We start from the raw sequence: 20,774 nt of genomic DNA on the forward strand, positions 1-20,774 counted from the left end.
CCCATGCGAAGGCCCCGCCGACCTAGAGAAACCATGAGATCAGGGAATATGGCTTCCTTTGAGGAGGACGAACAATGAACGATTGTTAAGTACGGATTCGGATGATTTCGCGGAGAAGGGAGCTGGTGCTTTTGTAGCTTGGTGTAATCATCCAGTGCTGCCCTTTATTAGGAAGCTGTGAGTGCCAATGCTTCCCAGATATACTGCCAGATTTCGTCACAAAAAGAGGATAGTGATTGTTTCATTGATCTCTTTAACATCTATCGTTGTGACAGTTTTGATGTACCAAGTATTGCTCCTGGACGAATCAGAATCAGAACATCGCAATTGGCCCAAGCCGAGTGAGACTCATGTGAAGAGCAAGGTCACTTCAGCATGCCCAGATCTTTCTATTCATGATCAGCAAGACTCTGTATCAGTAGAACCAGCTATTTGTCAGTTACCCAGAGTACGAGAGAATGCCTGCTTATTTGCAAAGTCCATCTTCACGATAAATTCGAACCCTGACGCTTGTAACAATTCCCTTGTTAATTTGTGTAAAGTGCTCAGGGATCAGTCTGCAGGTCCGCACTCAAAGGTCGAGTGTCACACTCCTTGTGGCTCATCAGATCTAATTTCAGTTGGTTTTATTAATCCAGATGATGGTTCTTTGAGTTGGCAAGACTATTCATTTCTTCAAGATGTGGAGAAGGAACTGAACGATTACATCCAACACACTCCCATGCATCAATATTTTCCTTTTGCTTTTTTGAGATGTGATGAGTTCTTGAATCCCACTGCCAAAACACAGCTGTTAGTCCTGCCACCTAGGAGTGTGACAGGTGACAAAACTCATAGAAGATCTAAAGCAAGACCCATTAACATAAATATTATTTTAATAGATTCAGTCTCTAGACCGCATTTCTATCGCTCACTACCGCAAACAGTGAAGGTGTTTAAAAACATCAATGCCAAATCATCAACAAGAGTGCTGGATTTTGAGCTTTTTCATACCATTAAGCCAAGGACATTTGAAACAATTAATGCTCTGTTTTCCGGTGAGCTTCAAGACGTGGAGCAGTTTGTCAACCCTTTTCCTGTAAAAGCAGCTGTCATGTTCAGCAAATTTAAATCTTTGGGATATCAAACAATGTGGCAAGAAGATATGTGTTGGATGTACGAGTGGGGACTTGTTAGAGATTTCTTAGTTATGAACAAAAGGAGACCACTGATTGAAATATGGCATAACTTAGCAGCTGTATTAAAAAACAATTCTATTGATTTTACAGGAATCACCCACTCAAGCTGTGAAGTTTTAAAATCCTTTGGAGTTCCAGATCCTTTTCATGGGCCCCATAAATTATGCTATGGAGGAATGCACTACCACAGTCACTTGTTACAGTTCCTGAACAACTTTATTGATGAAGTAAACTCTAATTCTGGAAAGAAGTCCTTGTTTTCCTTTACCATGTTAGACATTGGTCATGAAGACAGTGGGCTTAGAATTCAGACATTAGATTCATCACTTGCAAATTTTGTAAATAAATTAGCTTCTGATCAAAACACTTTGAGTGTCATACTTTCAGATCATGGAAACACATATGGCTCTTTTCCATTAACTGTAGATGGAAGGTTCGAAGCATATCAGCCACACCTTTTCATGGTAATTCCTGACCACATTCAAAGGTTATTTGGCAATGACAAAATGCAGGGATTGATTTATAACCAGAAAAGATTGGTGTCCATCACAGATTTGCACCATACTTTAATGACACTTGCTGCATCTTTTGGTGATGAAACTCCAAGTACTGAGGATCCTGGTCTGTTTGCGCTGGTGTCAACAAACAGGAGTTGTGATGATCTTGGTATGCCAACCCACTCCTTATGCATTTGTCAAGGTTGGGAGAGGAAAGTGGCTAAAGGCTCATTTCATTTCATTGTTGCAGAGTTTGCATTAGGTAAACTAAACGAAAAAATTCAAAGTAGTTTCCTTGGAAGTTCTGAGAGTAAACGGCCAGTATCAGGATTTGGTTCTTGTGAAAGACTAAAAGGAGAAAGGTTTGAGAATGTCAGAGAGAGAAGAGTTGCTGAAACCCTCACAGTGTCACTGGACATATTTGTACAACACGGGGAAGCCTTTTCAGTAGAAGTGCAAGTTATCACTGGCAGTGTATTATTTGATATGAAACTGACTCATTTCTCCAGGCTCAGTGAATATGGAATTTATCAGACTTGTGCAGACAAAGGGGTTGATTTAAGACTATGCGTCTGTGGGAAGTTGTCCACAATTTCAATCCAAGGTTCACCCAAATGGCAACATTATGGTGAGAGTTTCCACTCTGAAACAAAAGCAGACAATATGCACAACAAATGTCTTTTCGTCTTGTTACGGGAACATCAGGGTGGTGTTGTATTTGAGGTTGCAAACTCTTGCAGTTTTGTTTTTTATAGTGTTGAGCTTCATCTGTCACTGAGCAACATGCAAATTTCTGAAAATACCCCTGTTAGAAAAGACTTGCCTCCTGGAACAATTCACTTCCTTGTTGCAGTTGTTCAGCTTGATCCCACTGTTGACTGGAAATGGAAATACACTCTCAATTTCTCATGGAAATTGTTGAGTCAATACACACACCTCACTATTAACGACAGACATCAATAGTCTGCAGAGTGACAAAGTTATTTCATTTGAGGCTCATTTTCACACCTCAGTCTTATGATAATTCAAATTAATATTCACAAAATGCTACTTACAAGCAATGGCATTTATAAAAGAAAATGAATTACAATGCCTTTTGAGGGTTAGAGGGTAATTTGCATTCATAAGTTGAAAATAACATTACAATACATGCCAGTCACTTTGGAGCCCTGAAGGTTCCGGATTATCTTCTTTTAGATGACCCTTTCCCTTTAAGGGGTTTTCAGGGCCAATGAAAAAAAGAGTGAGAAACACATGAAATCTCTTGTACATTTGGCTGAAATCAACTGTGGAGATTTTGATATTTGTTTCAGAACAGACAGGCAAAACAATAAAAGAACTATACACTTTCAGAGTTTGTCTGGTCTGTTTTCAGTCTCATAGACTACAATCTGCTGGGACTGTGGGCTCCAATGGGAGATGGGGTACATGTACAAGTAAGCAGTTTACAGTATCTAAACGTTTTGAAAATAAAATCTCTGCTTTCTTTGTAACAAACTATTATACAGTCACTGATAATTGCAATTCGTGCTATTTTATTGCCTCTGTTTGAAACAGGTTCATTTAACTTTTAAGCCCAGAAACTTGACTGTGGTTGTTTCCATGTAGCAGGGAAAAGATCTTTGAAAGCAAAATCCTTGAAGAACTGAAGGCGATGGCTGGAAAAAAGAGAGAAATAAAGATAGCTTGTTACTATTATCGGAAATGCAGGAAAGGTTGAATGGACTAATTTTCTTGACTTTGAATCACTTGTGAAAAGAAAGATCATTTGAAACTTTGCAGCACTTGAAATAATTGTTGGCAAATTATTATTTTTTTATAAAGCTTAGGAGTTGATCTGTTTCCTTTTTAGAACACAATTGATGAAAGAAATATATCTTGGGCATGGGCTCCGGGAAAAACTGGTCCGGTATTCCATTTCATCCATGGCAAAATGATTTTAAGAATTTGCATACATCTATATTTTTATGATTTATGATGTCCACAGATTCAAATTGTGCAAACTAGAGGCTTATGGATCAGAACTACAGGAAAAAGATATTTTCAAAGTTCTAGTGAACTAAGTGTGCATCTAGATGATTGGTAGTCATGATAAAACCATAAAATTCTTGAAGAGTTTGTCAAAGGAACCTGAAACCATTTCCACCAAAAAATGACAGCAGCAGGAGGAATTCTAGATACCTTGAGAATCAAGGCAACTGGAAATTTATATTGGAAGAAAAGTCATGTTTTCTCAAAACCATGAACTTACAAATCAGGGGTGTGAAATTTAGTTGTAGCAGGATACAATGCTTCATACTGCCTGTATTCCCCTGAACCATGAATGGCATATGCATTAATCTTTCCCACTTCAGGGGGAAAGTAATCCACTGGAATAATGGCAGTGCCTTGCCATGTTTTATTCGGCTCATCAGTTATTGCTGCTGTGTACTCCAAGGCAAGTTTATCCTACAGTTACAATAAAATACTCAGTTGGCCTTGCTCTTTGAGAGACATTTCAAGGACACTGAAACAAAATTGATGATGCAAATTAAAAAACATGCAACAATCACTGTTGGTGATGGAAGGCAGGCAAGTTGTTCATTTTCAAGTGCAGTCAAGTTAAACCGAAAAGTGGAGACTTGAACAAGTTAACACAGATTACCTAGCCTGTGTGGCAGCGTTCGAAGGCGAAGGGAAAACTGGCAGGAGAATAAGAAGGGTGCTCATTCTCCCACTGGTTCTCCCTTTCCCTTCAAACAAACACCATGCAGGCTACGGATTATCAAGTCTGCCAACTTTACAACCTGACCATGCTGCAGTCCATAAAGCAGAAGAAAATATGTTTACAGCGTAATTCTCTCAGCTCTGAGAAAAACAGGCAGGTTACAGTGTCCTTTTTTAACCCAACTTTAACTTACAATGAAATCAAATAATACATTTATCTCTAATTTATTCACTGAATACTTCCCTTTAGGAGTTTTTGGGCCAATGAAACAAAAATATATATTTGAGGACCCAACTGGTGGGAGAAAGACAAGATAGCTGACTATTTTACTACTGTACCCAGAACAAGTTCATGTGGTAGTCAAACTGTAAGGCTATTTGCACACTCAGGTATTAAATGAATATTATTCTTGCCTTGATAATATTTCTTGTGCCATTAAGAAGAAGCACCAAATGCTGACCATGACTGAAAAGAAAAATAAGAGGAGAGGGTACGTTCATGGTAGATAGATGGGGAAGGTAGGTAGGAAACACTTTTGTTTCAAATCCAGTAAAAGAAATACACCAGCCCCAACAACAATACTGTAAAGTGATTTTCATGGAGTGCTTTTGCTTAAATTACTTAGGACAAACAATACAACTAAGCTAATGCAGTACTCCTCAGCTTCCAAACTAAGGTGCCTTGTTATTATTGGTCAGTGCAGGGCGGATTTAGGATGGGGGGGGGGGGGGGGGGGGGGCTGAGGGGGCCGCGGCCCCCCCTTTCAGTTCGTCGGAGATTTATTTTTTTGTCAAAATATACAATAACTTTATAATTTTGTAAGCAGTCTGTTGGATCTTTTGATTTTTTTAGCTAAAGCATGATTTTTCGCTAATAGTATGACCAAAGTTGTGCGAAAAAGCTTTCAACGTTACCGGCGTTAATGTTATCCTTTTGAAATGACGAAGAAGACTGGATGAGAATTACTTGTTTACAGTCAACCTATTTTACAGAGACTGTAACAACGTATAATCCATGTCTGTATACATAATTATATATATTTTGGTTAGGTACAATGAGAATAACATTGTGACACGTACGTGCTTATGTGCTCTTCCATCAAATCAAGAACCCTGTGTTCATTGCTGCCTTTTACACTGCCAAGCATCTTTTTGGATTCAGGGTAGGACTTAGCCGTTCGTTACAGGGTTCGACATTGGATGTTATTGAGGCATACAGGCATATTAACGTGGTGAAAGATCAGCTGGCAGATATACGCAAGGATGCAAAAACAGTGTTTGCGCATTCAGTGCATGAAAAGATTCAGAAAATGGCTAAGAAAGCAGACGTAAAGATCACCATCCTGCGCACTTGTGGTATACAGAAACTTCATTCGTTTCTTCCAAGGCTGTTGTGACTTTGGACCGAAGAGTCACAAACCATGCATCATTATAACCACAACTTATAATTTTATTCAACATGAAATCCTGATATTTTACTTTCCAGATTGCACCAGATTGCATGTAGGAGTACCCAAATTTTGAAAATTTTGTGGGGGGGCATGCCCCCAGACCCCCCTAGAAAGAAGCGCCTAGGGCGCTACCGAGGCACCCTAACGTGCGCTGATTAGTATTCTTGTTCGGCCCCCACTTTTAAAAAATGCTAGATCCGCTCCTGCAGTGTAAAGTGAAGACTGTCAAAAAACACTCCGCTTTAAATGTTAACCTAGCAGTAGGTTTGGGTAGTACCAGAACCCTGAAGACAGTCAACATCTATTCATCTATCCTTACTCCTAGGCGTTTATGTGTGCTTGTTCCAAGAATGGGTAGGTAATGAATACCTTACTGTTAAGAGCCAATTATTATTATTATAGGAGTCAATAAAGGTAAGCTTTGTCATAGAGGGATTCAGTTATGTACATGAGCAAAATCAGAATTTAGTTTTGCAACCAGTTCCCTGGAATCCTAGGGCGTGAAGATTTGAGAATCAGCATGTATACATACATACATACATACATAAACTTTATTCAAGTGTCTATAACTATTTAGCTCTTAGCTAAGAGCTAATTGGGGACACTTAATTAAAATTGATCAATAAAATTAAGATTAAAAAGATAAAATTGATAGACGTTTGTTCCAAGAATGGGTAGGTAATAAATACCTTACTGTTAAGAGCCAATTATTATTATTATAGGAGTCAATAAAGGTAAGCTTTGTCATAGAGGGATTCAGTTATTGATTTAATTCAAATCAATAGATGATTTCTCAGTTAAGTTTTGTTTTCTTTGCCAACTCTCTATTTACTGATGTATCTAATCAGTCTTGGGAGATCTATCCATACCAGCTTCAGGGCTTCATCAAGTTTCCTTGTGACAGTTAATTATATTTAGAAAAACAGCTGCTATTCAAGCTGATCTTTTTATGACTAATGTGAATGAATGAATAAATACCACAAACTATTTCTGGATAAAAATATGCAAAAGTGAAGAGAGAATAAACTTAATATAACTTAATATATACCATGCGAGGTAAAACAAAAGGTGTAACTTGGTATATACCATGCGAGGTGATAACACAAAAGGAGTAAAAGTGTAAATGGAAATGGTGACAAATTTAAATACATTGTAAATAGTTTTGTGCATATGGAGTCTGATTGTGTGTTTAAGCATGGCCTCTTCTTCTTTATGAATAACATTTCATAAATCATACAGTCCAGTTTTCTGTTGCACTTCTTCAAAACGGAAAAATTGTCGGTGAGGTCACCGATGGTTTCCAGACCGTAGTCGTTCTTTAAGTGCTTGCCGATTGCTGAATAACGGTGTTCGCCAATACACTGAAGTGTCAGCTGGTGTAGCCAACATACTCTGCATCACACAGATCACATTGGTAATTATGCACAATGTATTGTTTGCGAATTATAGGTGGTTTGGGCTCACACATCTTGAGGTCTTCACAAATTTTATGACTCTTGAAAACAGGTTGAAGAGTGTGATTGATTTTGTTGCTTAGATCTGATAATTGCCTTTTCACTGCATCGGCTGTCTTCTGATCTTTAAAAGGCAAAACCACTCGGTGAACAGCATTTTTGTTTACCCTACCCTACAACCATTTCTCCATAAAAATACACTTTCCTGACATTTTTGGTTTATAACTTATGAACATTAACTGAGAACAAACCATTCAAGCCTAACTAATTTTTGTAGGATTTTCTTTCATTACTGCTCAAGTAATGATCAAAGAATCTTTGCATTATCAATTCTGTGACACATTAACATTAAAATAACAATTCTACTTACGGGCATAACTCAACTTCTAGATATTTATCATCAGCTCCCAGGAAGAAAATTTCAGCCACTACAACAAAATATTTTAAGATTTTTCATAAGCTTAGTATCATCAAATTCAATGGAAAGTCAAACCCAACAATATAAATAAGGGGCAAGGCATTTTGAGAAAATAATGTCACAGACTCCACCCAGCTTTTAAACTGAACAGAAGATCAGGATTTTCAATAAGAGCCAGTGCCGCAACATTTTGTGTTCCCCCATGTTATGTGTTCTCCCAAACACTGGACATTAGTGCTGTGTGTTCCCCCTTCCCTCCCCATAAAAGATTTAGGTGCCAAGTGTTCCCTTCAAGATGGCCGGCCGACTTCAGAATACAACAAAACAAAAAGAAATATGAAAATAAAGGAAAGTAATCATGCCATAACAATAAATATGATAGCAGAATATGAATACTTTCTGTATTGGTAAAACAATGACCTGTGACCTGTAAAAAATACCAGCACTGAAAATATGGCAAGGGAAGAGGGGAACACACAGCACAAGTGCCCAGTGTTTGGGGAATAGGTAACACGGGGAAACACAAAACGCTGTGACACCGCCTAATAAAATTCTTATTGAAAACCCTGGAAGATAGAAGTTAATTTACAGTCCAAGTTCAAACCCTACTCTGACCAGGTGCTAATAATATATTGATCAAATAAATAGCTGCATTGATAAATGGTTTTCTTTCCTAAATAGATCACCTAGTTTTACATCACCATATCAGCTGTGCTGTAAGGGAACATTCACAAAAACTTTGGGGGGGGGGGGGGGGGGTGATGGCATGCCCCAAGACCCCCCCTGCTTTCAAAAACCCTGTCTGTGCAGTAATGTGAATTTGACCTTTTGGCCTTGACGCTTTTGCATCAATTTCACTTTTCAACCAATAGGCTTGTCAGTGGTAGAAGCAAGTGATTCTGCAAGTGATTAAAGCTTTGACCTGGGCCAGGGAATTTTTTCTTTTTGTGGCCATGAGGTAGTTTGGGAGTGTCTCAAATTTTATGGATACTAAAAGGGGGTCCCTGAAAATGTTTAATGCAGCAAGTAGGGGTCCTCCAAGTTTTTTTAGAGAGTAGAAAATGATTAGTTCTCATCAGTCCCCCTACAAGTTTTTGTGAATGCTCCCTAAATTTATTGTCTACAAAAAAAATTAATATAATTTAAAGGTGACTTTGCGTGCGAAGGACGATGAAGATCATTAAGAAAGATCTCTACACTTGATGACAGAATAGATTGTTAAGGAACGAAAAAAAGAGTATCCTAGACCACAGGGTGAGGCAAAGATATAAAGCCAAAGCTTCTCATGGTTTTTCATGGCAGCTTTGGGAATGCTATGGTCTCTGTTTATGAAGGAGAAACTTCTTCATTTACTTCTGACACTACCTTTGTCACTTTTGGCCTAATTCCACGTTTCTTAGACCAATAGGTTTCTGCATAGACCATTTTCCACTTCTTTAAAGATCATACACAAATATTAAATATTTAATTTTTGCCTAAACCTCTCATTCTCATTCTTTCCAGTGAATAAGGAAAATTGATTCACAATATTTTTTCAACATCCCATGCTGCTCTTCAAATCTATATCCAGGAGCCCTTCCTTTCTTTTGTGTGATTTTGTGGCATTCTTGCAGTGTCTACTACGTACAGCATCAATTCTAGCATTTCCATTTCTGATGTTCCTTTTCATCTCTGGGCTCAACTCCCACTCTAACCTCTGGTTTGGATTTGTTTCCGGTTGTCCCAGATTCAACTCTACCATGCTTTGTAAATAGGCAACTGGTTGCATCAGTTGGGGTTCTTAATCACATTTCTGTCAGGTTTAAATTGTTGCTTTCAGATTATTAAAAGTGGGGTGCCTTTGAACTAGCTTGATAGGTAAGTGCACTTCCACTATAAACAAAGCATTTACATTTACATTCTTTCTTATTGCCCTGGCTAAATCTGCTATCCTTTCTTCCATGGCCCTGTCTCCCACCCAGCCATCCTTCCTTTCCTATACTCTCTTGCTCAGATCACTTCAGATGTAGCACTCCATGATACAGTGTACATCTTAACCTTCCAGTAGCAGGATTGCCACCTACTGCTGGCCACTCTTGCCCAGACACCATGCCAGCCAGGGCACCATTGGTACCTTTTCCGGCATTCCCCCACTAAATACTTCAGACGTCATTATGGTATTTTACAACATTTGTTTTTTCCTTAGGGAACTCCTCATCCTGAGAGCAGAGGAACTCATATCCCACAGTATAGGGCCTTAGGGCCTCAGCTACAGGGCACTGTGGTCTCCTGGTCCATCCACCCCAATACATCACATGAGTGCCACTGATATCATTGTTATATTATAACAAGGAAAGTTCTACCTTCATACTCCCATAGTTCGGGGCAAGGACTTCCAGGTGGCAATACAGGAGCTCCTGGATCATTGAAGAAAGGTCCTCTGACACCAACCTTCACAAAGTCATTATTCATGGCACTAACAGTGAATTCCACAGGATTATGACCCAATGGATGCCCATCCCATGTTGTTGTAATTGAAAACTCAATTTCCTAAAACAAGCACAAAATTTAATCTTCCAAGTCTCATTATTCTATGATTGTTTGTTTAAACCTATATTATTGCCTTGACACTCAAGGAGAAACGGAAATAGTGGAGAAACAGCACCCTAAACAGCCACTTGATGCAGGACGCAAAAATCCAGTAGGTAGTACCAACTAAAATTTCATTCCTGAATACCCTGTCACCTTTGTTAGCACTTGGTGCTAATTTCTTTGAAGGAATCAGAATACAATAGCTGTTGTTCGGCAGTCAGCAGTTAAACCTCATTTTTAGCAATATTTCTTGTTATGTCACGGTTAATTTCTTTTGTTCCGTGGTTATCAAAAGAAATGTGACGTCAATGTTTGTAAACAAGAAGTATCGCTAAATGATCACTTTCTCAAATACCAGGCCAGTTGTTGGTATGACTGTAAACCTTTACAAGGATGAAAAGGGTTTACCAGAAGTCAGTTCGTTTACGCATGCGCAGTTGATCTGAGAACGAGCGCGAGGAAGGGCGAGGAAAAACCTTCGATGGAAACAACAGTTTGTGCGGTGACTTTTGCTTGTGAGTGAATTTTCTTGTCAGCTCATGATATGATGACGTCGGTTACCGGAAGTAACATTTCATTTCCTTAGCAACGCGCGAAAAATCCGTCTGTGCCCGGCCCTTAAATGTCAGCTTATTTGACTTTGGGCACTGTCCTTTTGTCAGAACTGGCCGGCCAGACCCGTCACTTTGCGAAGAAAATGCAACAATCTGAAAGAACACTTGCACGATAATCCCTCACATTCTAATGGAGGAATATATATATCATCCTCGAGGTTTGTTAATTTGAAGGCGTTGTGGAGTTAGTCCTTCCAAATGCCCGGTCGGGTCAGTTCTGTCAAATGGAAACCCCAAAATGGTCTATCACGAGTCTCAGTCTCCTACAAATTTGAACTCGATACGAAACCTTAAGCCTCTAACACCTTGTAATTCCTCTAAACACAATATGCTACCTTATTCATTTGCCCCGAACGTAACAGCCTCCAGAAATTTATAACAGCCTCACTTTCATGTATTACGAACCGGAAGTGTGATATTTTTGACGAACGAGAAGTGAAAGTGGGATTACTTGCTTGTACTTTTTGTACATCACACGATCGTTGTCGTGCAACATGAGATCTGTGGCTGTTGAAGCAAAGAAACACAAATTGTCCACTCTATCCTGGATGCAAAGCAACATAATTTTTCGTTGCATTTACTTCGCGGTATCCAGGAACTGGTCACGCTCAGTTGTTCCTCCCCGTGACTGAATATTGTTTTGCACTTAATTCATCGCTTACCTTTTTCAGTTCTTTTTATTGCCTGGTTTGAAAGTGTCCTTCTTTCAACAAAGATGCAGTGGCAATATTACTATTGGGAAGATATTGTTCACTATTGCCATTAATGTGCCGACCAGAGCCTCATTGGTTGTCGAAACAAAGGGTCTTTTGTTCCTGTGGTTGGCACATTTGAATAACAAAAGCAATGTTTGTAAACAAATATCTTCCTTATTATTATCCTATTGATTAAGTTTGCATTTCTAATGACAACACGTGTAACAGTTCAGGGCTTGAAATTGGCGAAAAAATCCAGTCGCAATTTTGCGACAAGATACGAATTTAGACACAGTCGTCGCAGTCGCAAAATCGTCTTGTCAGCTGTATAGCAAAACAAAATATGAGCCCACAATACTTGTGTTAAGAATCCGCTGAAAATGGCGAATGACATCGAAGGAATAGAGTTGTGCACGTAACATCGCAGCGACATTACGCTACAATTACGCTATCTTCAGATTGAAAGAAAACTCAAGGCGAGAAACAAAATAATTTTGTCATTTCTTCATTTATCTTAGTAAAAAGAGAAGCAAAGTGGCAACTGCTAACCCTTTTGTTTCGAAAGAGCGAAGATGAAAACAATGCAAGTCGCAAATTTGCGACTTCTCCAGATATTTTAGTCGCAAAGGGAAAACATTCAGTCTCAAATGCGACTGTATTGGTCGCAGTTTCAAGCCCTTAATTGTTATTGAAGCAGACCTACAAGAAGACCAAGTTGACAAGCATTCCCCACCTGTGGGATTTGTTCTGCTTATTGTTCAAATCTTTCAGAAAATGTTTAGTGGCTTTGATATTTGAAAAAAACAGACTGACTCTTGTGAAACAGCTTGTGTTGGGGTAGACTTTCACTTGTGTTGAGAACAGGGGCACATAATAGTCTTGAACTTGTCCCATGCAAGTAAAATTGAAAAACATGTCCCCATTATTAAGTTAAAACGCCCAAACCGGCCTAAACCGGCCAGACTTAGGGCGCGTTCGATTGACCGTATTCCGGAATAGGAATAGAAGTTAGAAATCCTTCGCTTTTACGGGGATTCACGTTAAAATTGTCAAACACCTGCTAAAATGCTATTTTAAACATATCTTTATTATTCTTGTTGCTTCAAAACGCCAAACATACAGTTTTAAATCATTGCTCCACGTATTCTTATTCCGGAATAGGGTCAATCGAACGCACCCTTAGTATTTTACTCTGTCTAACGCCAGACGATTTTTCTCGTCAATGGAGAACCTCAGGGAGTCAATGGGTTAAATGTGATTTAATACTTCAATCTATAGTTGCAAATTGAACATTCACAGTTTTAAATACAAATGCAGGGAGAATTACACCTAAAAAAAAAAGTACCTGAAGTCTATGTACATAATAAAGTAATTGTACTTTGTAGTAATAAAAGCATTTAGAACTATGAACAACTCTTTTATTTCTTTCTAAGCTATCATCTTGAATGAAAAAGAAAAACTTCAAGAAAGAAAAAAACATTTCAAATTATATAATTTCAAAAAGCTATTTACAGATAAATTTGAATGGTGAATGTCTGAAACATCTGTAAAAATTCTATGAGACAGTCACGTTTAATTTAATGATATAAACAAGTTCCAGGCACAGCCGCATATTTATTTTCTTTGTAAATTAGGATGGGGTGAGGTACCAAGCCTCTGTGTGTGCTAACTATGACCAGAGTTGTTTGCTGTTAACTCTCTGTTTCCTGATCCTGAATTGTCTAGTTTTGGTAGTTTGTGCACTGCGGCTGCTTTCTTAACAGGTCCCTTTCTTGGATCAATAATCCTCTGATTATCTGGTAGACCATAATGCTGTGGATTCCTAAATTTTGTTGCCTGCAACTGGGCCTCATTTTCTCTCATAGCTTCACTTAAAGCCTGTCTTGTCTTAGTTTTTGTTTCATCAATGAATGTAGCAGTCTAAAAATTAGAATACAGTTGGCATGGTTAGCCACAAGAGAACCACACAGGAATTCTTCTCTGGGGGGAAAGGATAAAGCAGATAAGACAGAAAGAAAGAGAAAGATAAAACAGAAAAAGAATTACAACCAATGAATTACAAGCCAATGAACCAAGTTTGCATTTTTTATACTGGCCTCATCCAACTCAGTTAAGTACTTCTTCCTCTCTTCATTTATTTTGTAGTATGCCTAGAGGACAAAACAAATTTGTTCTTACATTTGGTAGATATACGTTTATTGCAGGACCACAATAAATAGTTTTTGTGTTGTAATTTGATTCATTCATCAAATAAAATTTGTGGGCAAATACTGAGCTATCACTGCAGTTGTGGGCATAAAGGGACAAAATGGCCCACAACAGTTTTTAACTATTTCTATTTGATCTTGTAACCCTTGAACTTTTTATGATATAAGACAATGCCATAAAAGCGAAATACTGGTATGCAAAAACATCTTGGTTAAAAAAGGACAACATTTGTGATGTTAGATTAACGTCATATTCAAGTCCAACTGAATAAAATTAGGTATGAATGTAAAGGCAATTTAAACAAATCCTATGAGACATGAATACAATGATAAAAATGCAATGGTGGAGATAGAGATTGTTACAAAAATTCCTTCTTTCTATGCCTCCATTCCCATTGCAGGGGTCAGATGCTGTAACTACTGGTACTTGAAATTCCTTTACAAGGGTTTTGCATTAAGTCCTTCATTATTTTAATTGTGACCTGAAAGCTCTTGCATCAATCACCTGCTAATTACATTGCAGCGATGGAATTTCAATCACTGATGGAAATGGGAGCTTCAAGAATGTTTATTAATAAAAGATTATCATTCAACAAATCATGCTCCAGAGGTAAAAAAATTTGGGAAACCTGAACAGCACATTGTAGAAAATAAAAACAAACCTTAGATTCATTGTCCAATCGCCATTCCAGGTCTCTCAATTGTCCCTGCAGTTCAACCTTGTCTTTCTCCAGTTGTCTCATAAGCTTTCTAATTTCTGCCTGGTTGTGGTAAAAAAAAAATGAAAATAAAAATACATTACAAACAGTACAACATAGCTAACGAAGTTAATATTCAAATACAAAATTTAAACACTTTAATTACTAATGATTATGAACGAACACTTTATTTCATGAAAATAGGCATATCATACATTTTTCGTTTGGGTTTAGGGTTCCTAACCCTAACCCTAACACTTGTCAGCACCTTTAATTAAAAGAAAAATATCAACCATCTCACTTACATCTGACAAGCCATTATATGTCTTCAGGTGGTTACTTGGTTTTCCTGGAACAGAGAATCAAATAAGATGTTACACAGTGAGAAATAATTGCAACTTTGCAGACAAAACTCTGTTCCATGATTAAGTAAAGAAGAAATAAGACAGTTGAGAGCAAGCAAGTCCATCTGATATTAAAAAGACAAGGACAACTGTACAATCTTACCATCACGGGAGGGGATTTTTAACTGGCCCAGTTTGTCACGTAATATTACAACTTGTTTTTCAAGTTGTTTGTTCATCTCCTCCTGGGTCTGAAACCGTGTTTTCCATTCATTATCTAGGTAAAATAATAATATTATTGTTATATCATCATTGCTGCCTGCACAGGGCAGCGTCCTATTTCTGCCCTGATATCTCGACTTCAGTTTATCGACTTTTATCTGTTTGGTGAATTTATGTTTGACAGACTTAAATCTACAATTACTCATAATCTCTTGTTTGAGTACATTTGTTGATGCAAAAGGAAGCGTTCGAAGGGATTATATTTTCAAAATCATTAACATTGATGCAAGGGAAGTGTTTGAAGGGAAGCTTTTTACTAAAAAGGGTAAGTTACTCAGTAGCTTGTCATGTCAGGTGTAAATTTAAGTATTTCAGGAAGTACTCATCAGGGTAGCAAACATTTCATCATGTTTTGATAGCATTTTATCAGAAGAATTTTGTTGACAATGATTTTATCAGAATTTATTGTAGTAGAAATCTACAATGAGTGAAAAAAAAATCAAATGTACCAGTAAAAATGATTCGTTCAAGTTAATATTACTCTGGCGTGTTTGCGTCTGTTAGATACCAATGCCAAGGCTCAAGTAAAAAATAATGAAGAATTCCAAGTTTCAAACTTGCTTATTTCTATTACATTAAAATTTACTATATTTTTCCAACCATCTCCAACACCACGTGATATCTTCATTTCTTTTTTTCTGAGAGGGCACGGTATTGAATCCTGCAATCTGATTGGTAACACTCAGAGAGTTTTGTCCTTCACCTTAAATTTTCATTTTTTGACACCGAATCCTGTTTACATACAGAAGATACTTTTTATTAGACAACATGTTTGGTCACAGTTTTTGGCTACCAAGCTGGCAAATAACATATATGTCTCATGCCCAGTCAATCTTTCTCTACATGGGGTAGCACTTCGCTTCCAATATGAAATTAAGTATACAGTATTTACATGCTGGATAGGAACAGCGATACCACAGAAAAAAAACAATTTGTTCTAATTCTGGAAAAATAATCTAGCCTATTACAGAGCAAGGTCTCCCATAGATTGCAGAGGAGACTGGGAATTGATTCCAATCAAGCAAACTCATGGATAAATACTGGAGGGTTGGCATTATGCCTCCCAGCATTGACCAAACAAGGCAAATGCTGTGATAGCAATTACCTGTACCAATTAATAGCAGTTTAAGTTATGTGAGGGTCATGAAGGGGTAAAATGGGAGCTGGGATTGACTTGATTTTTTGGTGGGAAAATGGGATTTGATCACTGGGAACTGGTATTTTCTTACTGAGAATGGGATGTTAAGAGTCCATGGTGCGAATGGGATTTGCAGTATCAGAGGTTATCGGGCGTTAGTTACGCTCAAAATTCCTAATACCGGTATAAAATGTTTCATGTGATCTTCTTGCGTTCCTGACCACTGCCAGTGTGAGAGTGAGGACCTTCCTGATCCTAACAGACTTGTTTTTGAACCTTCAAGCTCCCTACCAACAACATTCCACTGCAACTAACGCAATCACTCGAAAAGAAGAAGCTCACATGAGGTATTGGGCAAGGCGCCATGGTAAATGTGGCAGGCACAGGCACTGAAACGTCCTTGAACATATCCTACCGATTTGCAAGACCTCTGGCCAAGCGAGTGTTGTGGGTTTAGTGAAGAGGGCGAAGCCTTCGAGAAGGATACTTACATTACTTCAGTAATGATGATGATCATGACGGTGACTCTGAAGGTGACATAGAGAAACAGGACACATCATCATTCAGAATGCTTTTATGAGCTAGGTGATAGCAGGGATTTTTTGGCAGACACTTAAGTTAGCAATCCCATGCAGCTACAAATTATACCTTACACTGTCTTTATTGCCTCCGTTCTCCAGTAATCTCATGTTTCCCCTTGAGACTTATTAACCTGCTTCTTCAAAAATGCATTAATAATTCATGAGCCTAACAGCCTATCAAAATATTGATAAAACGTCACGTGTATGAGCTTTATATCCTGATAAAACACTCCTCGTTAGTATTCTTTATATAAAGAATACTAATACGGCATAGCTTCTTTTTCTTGTATGCTAATATTCACTTCTCACAATTTCAACCATTGTTTTGAGTCCAGAGGGACACGCTCTTTGTGGAATGGTTAAACTCATCTAAAAACACTCGACTACTCCTCGTGTTTTTAAACCCCGATAAAACACTGCTGCTCGTTTTTTAAACATTACATAAAACATATCGATGCTCTAAAATTATCTTTTCCCTATCATAATTCCGGTTGGGATTTTAGTAGCAGAGACTTGGATTTCTACAAAAACTTGCCAATGACTGGGATTTTGTTCAAATTTGGACTGGGAAATAGGATTGCTCCCCCCCCCCCCCCCCCCTTCCTTCATGACCCTCTTATGTTGGTGTGTGGTGTGTGACTACTTCTGTACTGTGACATTTTAGGTCAGCCTTATTGGACACAATTTGTATAAAAAGTACATTGTACGTTTCACCCAACAGTTCGCGGGAAAAATCTCACAGTAGAAATCTACAGAGAGCACAACGTTTCAGCCATTGTCCAATGCCTTTCCTGAAAAATCATTCTCTTCTTGAGCCAATTTAGTGAATTACCTTCATGTCCAACATCGTTGCTTTTTTGCTCTAGGTCACTGATAGTATTCTCAAGTTCAACAGATGACTGTTCCAACATTTCCCTAAAAATGAAACAATTTGACAGTGCTTGCTTTCAAAATTGTTTAGGTATTATTACCTTAATATTAAAACACGTTATTTGCTTTTAATAAACATGAATTTTGTCGTTTTGCCTGTTCTTTTTCTTGGACGTTATCGATTGGGAATGCGCTTTATATAAGTCCCGTATAAGATAAAAGCTACAATCTCTTGGAGTCGTGTTCACAAAATAAATTTCACACTAGGTTTACATGAACAGATGCAAGTATGCTGATAGAAGTACTTCTACATAAATCTTCATCGACTCGACAGAGAAAATCGAAGTGAAAAAACTTCTGGCAAACTTTTAAACTTTAAATAAAGTCTAATTCCTTACTTCATTTGCCGTTCTTGTTGAATCTCTGCCTTTAGCCGTTCGATTTCATAATCAAGCTCACTTCTTGGTGCCTTCGACTGTTGCTGAGATTTTTGGCTCCGTGGACTGCTCATTTTGCAGCTTTTTTTGGACGTCTGTGCTCGTTTCTTGCTCTTCTTGATTCCAGTTTGACGACTTTCCTTAAAAATCACCACAGAAGTAATGTCTGTGGCTCTTCTGGCATGCATGGCGCATGTCAGTTACTATGGTAACGAATAATAAAAACAATAAAAGCCGTTCATTCGTTCATTCTGTTTCATTAACAAATACATAATCAATTACTGTAATGACGTCAACAATGCTAATGATTGCAATCAGGAAAGTATTAATTATGAGAGAGAGTTTCATCAAGTCGGAAAGGCTGAATATATCCCTGGAATCCACCAAAAAATTTTTCAATGCAAACAGTTCGTAAATGTCAGCCAATCCAGATCAAAAGCCACAGGACAGCCAAGATACCAAGGACGCTCAAGTGAAAACCGAAAAATCGGAAAAGCAAGATTCTGGCGCTAGTCGAACAGAAAATCCGCTAGCGGGCGTGACTGCATTGCTTGAAAGATACGGCTATCAACTGGGAGACATTCTTGGAAAAGGGTCATACGCTGTCGTGAGGAAAGCATACTCCAGAAGACACAAGAAACTAGTAGCGGTGAAAATAATTTGTAAAAAGAAGGCACCTGAAGATTTCCTTTTAAAGTTTCTACCTCGCGAGATAAAAGTTCTTAAACGACTTCGCCATCCTCATGTCGTGACACTGATAGAGGTAATAGAGACCAACACAAGGATGTACATCATCACAAATTTGGCGGAAAGCGGAGATCTTTTGGAGTACATAAGAAAGAATGGTGCAATCCCTGAAGAGACTGCAAAAAACTTGTTCAGGCAACTGGTCGTTGGGATCAGTTATGTACATGGGCAAGATGTTGTGCACAGAGACTTGAAGTGTGAAAATCTCTTGTTGGACAAAGACAATAACTTAATGATCTCTGACTTTGGATTTGCGCGTGATAATTTAACTTCAGCCACGGGAAAGCGGAAACTCTGCCATACGTATTGTGGTTCATATGCGTACGCACCACCTGAAATACTAAAAGGTGTGATTTTTTTATAATCTCCAGATAAAAGCTTGACTGAAAAGATTGAAGTCTTATCGTGAATTTAATGAGATGCCAACGATTCCACCTTACCGGGATCAGCACTTTGACAGAAATAGAAACTGGCAAATTTCAACCTCGTCCCCAGAGCGCTTTTCCTTGGCTTTGGGTGGGACGGGTAAAGCCACCAAAGCCAGGGAAAAGCGCCCTAGGGACGAGGTTGGGCAAATTTTTCTTTGTATAGAAACTTAAGTTAAGAATATCATAGTTTTAGGCGTTTTGTTTTTTTCAGCGTATCCTTAAAAGTTTCATAACTTCTTTCAACAGTTTTACAGGAGGACTATAGGAAAAAAAAGCGGCGTAGACTTTTGCCCACAAGAAAGACGTCACGCGAGTCGGACGTTCACAGTTCTTGTCCTGTTGTCATTAAGGCCCAGTAATTCGGGCAGCATTTTTCGTGCAACTACGACATTTGACTGCCCGTTTTTAGCGAAAATACTTAGAAATCTTATAACCCGGACTACTAATTTTACTCCGTTAACAGCATAGGTTGCTCAGTTATTCTTCTTGCTTACTACTACCGTGTTGGTGACTTGTTTTGACACGACGACATTTTGAATAACGAGTATAAATAAAAAATGAATAATGAATAATTGGGTCTGAAAACGCCGGAATAATGAATAACGCAGTTAATATGCCAGTGGAATAATGAATAACCTACAAAAAGCTAAAAAGAATAATGAATAATCCGAACCAAACACACAAAGAATAATGAATAATCGAGGTCGAATTATTCAGCTTCCACCCCCGATCGTAGTCCTTCTCGTCCTAGAATCTAAAGCTCTCTATTATCCACTTTTCGGAGAATTTGGAGGCTCTTTTAGGGACTTTTCGTCTAAGTGTCACAAAACTGCAGCAATGTGACCATGATCTAGAAATTCTGTGATTCAAGAACATGAGCTGTAATCGTTGTTCAATTAGTAATTTACTGGACTTCTCTAACAGCACCACCTGTCTTCTCATATTGCTTTATTCTATTTGCACTGTTCTGTAATTGGTCAGAAAGGGTACTGACGAATGAATGTATCCGAATTCTTTTACAGGTATAGCTTACGACGCTACGCTAGCAGATGTTTGGAGTATGGGTGTAATTCTTTATACCATGGTCTGTGGCCGCTTGCCATTTGATGACTCGAATTTGCGGAGCCTTTTACAACAAGTCCACCGTAGAGTCAACTTCCCGTCCAAAGTAAAGCTGCCAGATTCCGTTAAAGCTATCATCCACAAAATGCTGCAATGGAACTTAGCAGAAAGGGTAACTGTAGACCAACTGCAGATAGAACCCTGGCTAACCAGTCAGGACAAAGAAACACATGACTGAAATGAAATTGCTGTGATTGCGATAAACGAGCCCGCAAGAAACTCATCACACTGGCCTCTGTCAGGATACGCTTGCCTAGAATTAAATGAAGGAATGCTGGATTGTAGAAATTGAGATAAGCCGCGTATTACAGTCAGCGAATTTTACAGTCCATTTCA

The 20,774-nt window shown here is 38.3% G+C and overlaps 4 protein-coding genes across 6 annotated transcripts; 2 read left to right on the forward strand and 2 right to left on the reverse strand.

Moving 5' to 3' along the window:
• The first annotated feature begins 187 nt into the window (after positions 1–187).
• On the forward strand, positions 188–3,032 carry LOC138000072 (uncharacterized). The gene has a single exon (XM_068846223.1). It carries the CDS (start codon positions 188–190, stop codon positions 2,636–2,638), a length of 2,451 nt encoding a protein of 816 aa, XP_068702324.1. The 3' UTR covers positions 2,639–3,032.
• On the reverse strand, positions 2,641–11,836 carry LOC138000088 (UPF0462 protein C4orf33 homolog). 3 transcript variants are annotated; one of them, XM_068846245.1, is made up of 6 exons: positions 11,552–11,836; positions 10,047–10,233; positions 7,657–7,714; positions 4,796–4,847; positions 3,927–4,123; positions 2,641–3,333 (listed from the first exon to the last, which is right to left on the reverse strand). In XM_068846245.1, exons 2-6 carry the CDS (start codon positions 10,153–10,155, stop codon positions 3,246–3,248), a joined length of 504 nt encoding a protein of 167 aa, XP_068702346.1. In that variant the 5' UTR covers positions 10,156–10,233; positions 11,552–11,836; the 3' UTR covers positions 2,641–3,245. The 3 variants fall into 3 exon arrangements, with proteins under 3 accessions (XP_068702346.1, XP_068702345.1, XP_068702347.1); XM_068846244.1 differs by lacking the exon at positions 11,552–11,836 and adding an exon at positions 11,225–11,302; XM_068846246.1 differs by lacking the exon at positions 11,552–11,836 and adding an exon at positions 11,179–11,235.
• Positions 11,837–12,986: 1,150 nt separating this feature from the next.
• On the reverse strand, positions 12,987–18,344 carry LOC138000085 (coiled-coil domain-containing protein 169-like). Its single transcript, XM_068846241.1, has 7 exons — positions 18,103–18,344; positions 17,667–17,749; positions 14,997–15,110; positions 14,795–14,838; positions 14,454–14,552; positions 13,681–13,734; positions 12,987–13,504 (listed from the first exon to the last, which is right to left on the reverse strand). Exons 1-7 carry the CDS (start codon positions 18,327–18,329, stop codon positions 13,250–13,252), a joined length of 876 nt encoding a protein of 291 aa, XP_068702342.1. The 5' UTR covers positions 18,330–18,344; the 3' UTR covers positions 12,987–13,249.
• Positions 18,345–18,361: 17 nt separating this feature from the next.
• LOC138000084 (testis-specific serine/threonine-protein kinase 3-like) lies at positions 18,362–20,681 on the forward strand. The gene is made up of 2 exons (XM_068846240.1): positions 18,362–19,235; positions 20,339–20,681. The coding sequence occupies exons 1-2, from the start codon at positions 18,557–18,559 to the stop codon at positions 20,614–20,616; spliced, it is 957 nt and encodes a 318-aa protein (XP_068702341.1). The 5' UTR covers positions 18,362–18,556; the 3' UTR covers positions 20,617–20,681.
• The last annotated feature ends 93 nt before the right edge of the window (positions 20,682–20,774 follow it).

Source organism: Montipora foliosa, chromosome 4, assembly GCF_036669935.1.
Source record: "Montipora foliosa isolate CH-2021 chromosome 4, ASM3666993v2, whole genome shotgun sequence".
Taxonomy (NCBI): domain Eukaryota; kingdom Metazoa; phylum Cnidaria; class Anthozoa; order Scleractinia; family Acroporidae; genus Montipora; species Montipora foliosa.

Bases quoted from the DNA above. Each gene is read 5' to 3' on its own strand.
- LOC138000072 (XM_068846223.1), top strand. From the start codon at position 188: ATGCTTCCCAGATATACTGCCAGATTTCGTCACAAAAAGAGGATAGTG.
- LOC138000088 (XM_068846244.1), bottom strand. The intron at 4,848-7,656 runs GTAAGTAGAATT...TTTTCTTTTCAG, and splicing joins CTAGAAGTTGAGTTATGCCC to TCATGGTCAGCATTTGGTGC. The intron at 3,334-3,926 runs GTAAGTTCATGG...TCTTTTTTCCAG, and splicing joins AAATTTCACACCCCTGATTT to CCATCGCCTTCAGTTCTTCA.
- LOC138000085 (XM_068846241.1), bottom strand. From the start codon at position 18,329: ATGCATGCCAGAAGAGCCACAGACATTACTTCTGTGGTGATTTTTAAG. The intron at 14,553-14,794 runs GTAAGTGAGATG...TACCACAACCAG, and splicing joins CATATAATGGCTTGTCAGAT to GCAGAAATTAGAAAGCTTAT. The intron at 13,505-13,680 runs GCCAGTATAAAA...TCTAATTTTTAG, and splicing joins ACTTAACTGAGTTGGATGAG to ACTGCTACATTCATTGATGA.
- LOC138000084 (XM_068846240.1), top strand. From the start codon at position 18,557: ATGTCAGCCAATCCAGATCAAAAGCCACAGGACAGCCAAGATACCAAG. The intron at 19,236-20,338 runs GTGTGATTTTTT...ATTCTTTTACAG, and splicing joins ACCACCTGAAATACTAAAAG to GTATAGCTTACGACGCTACG.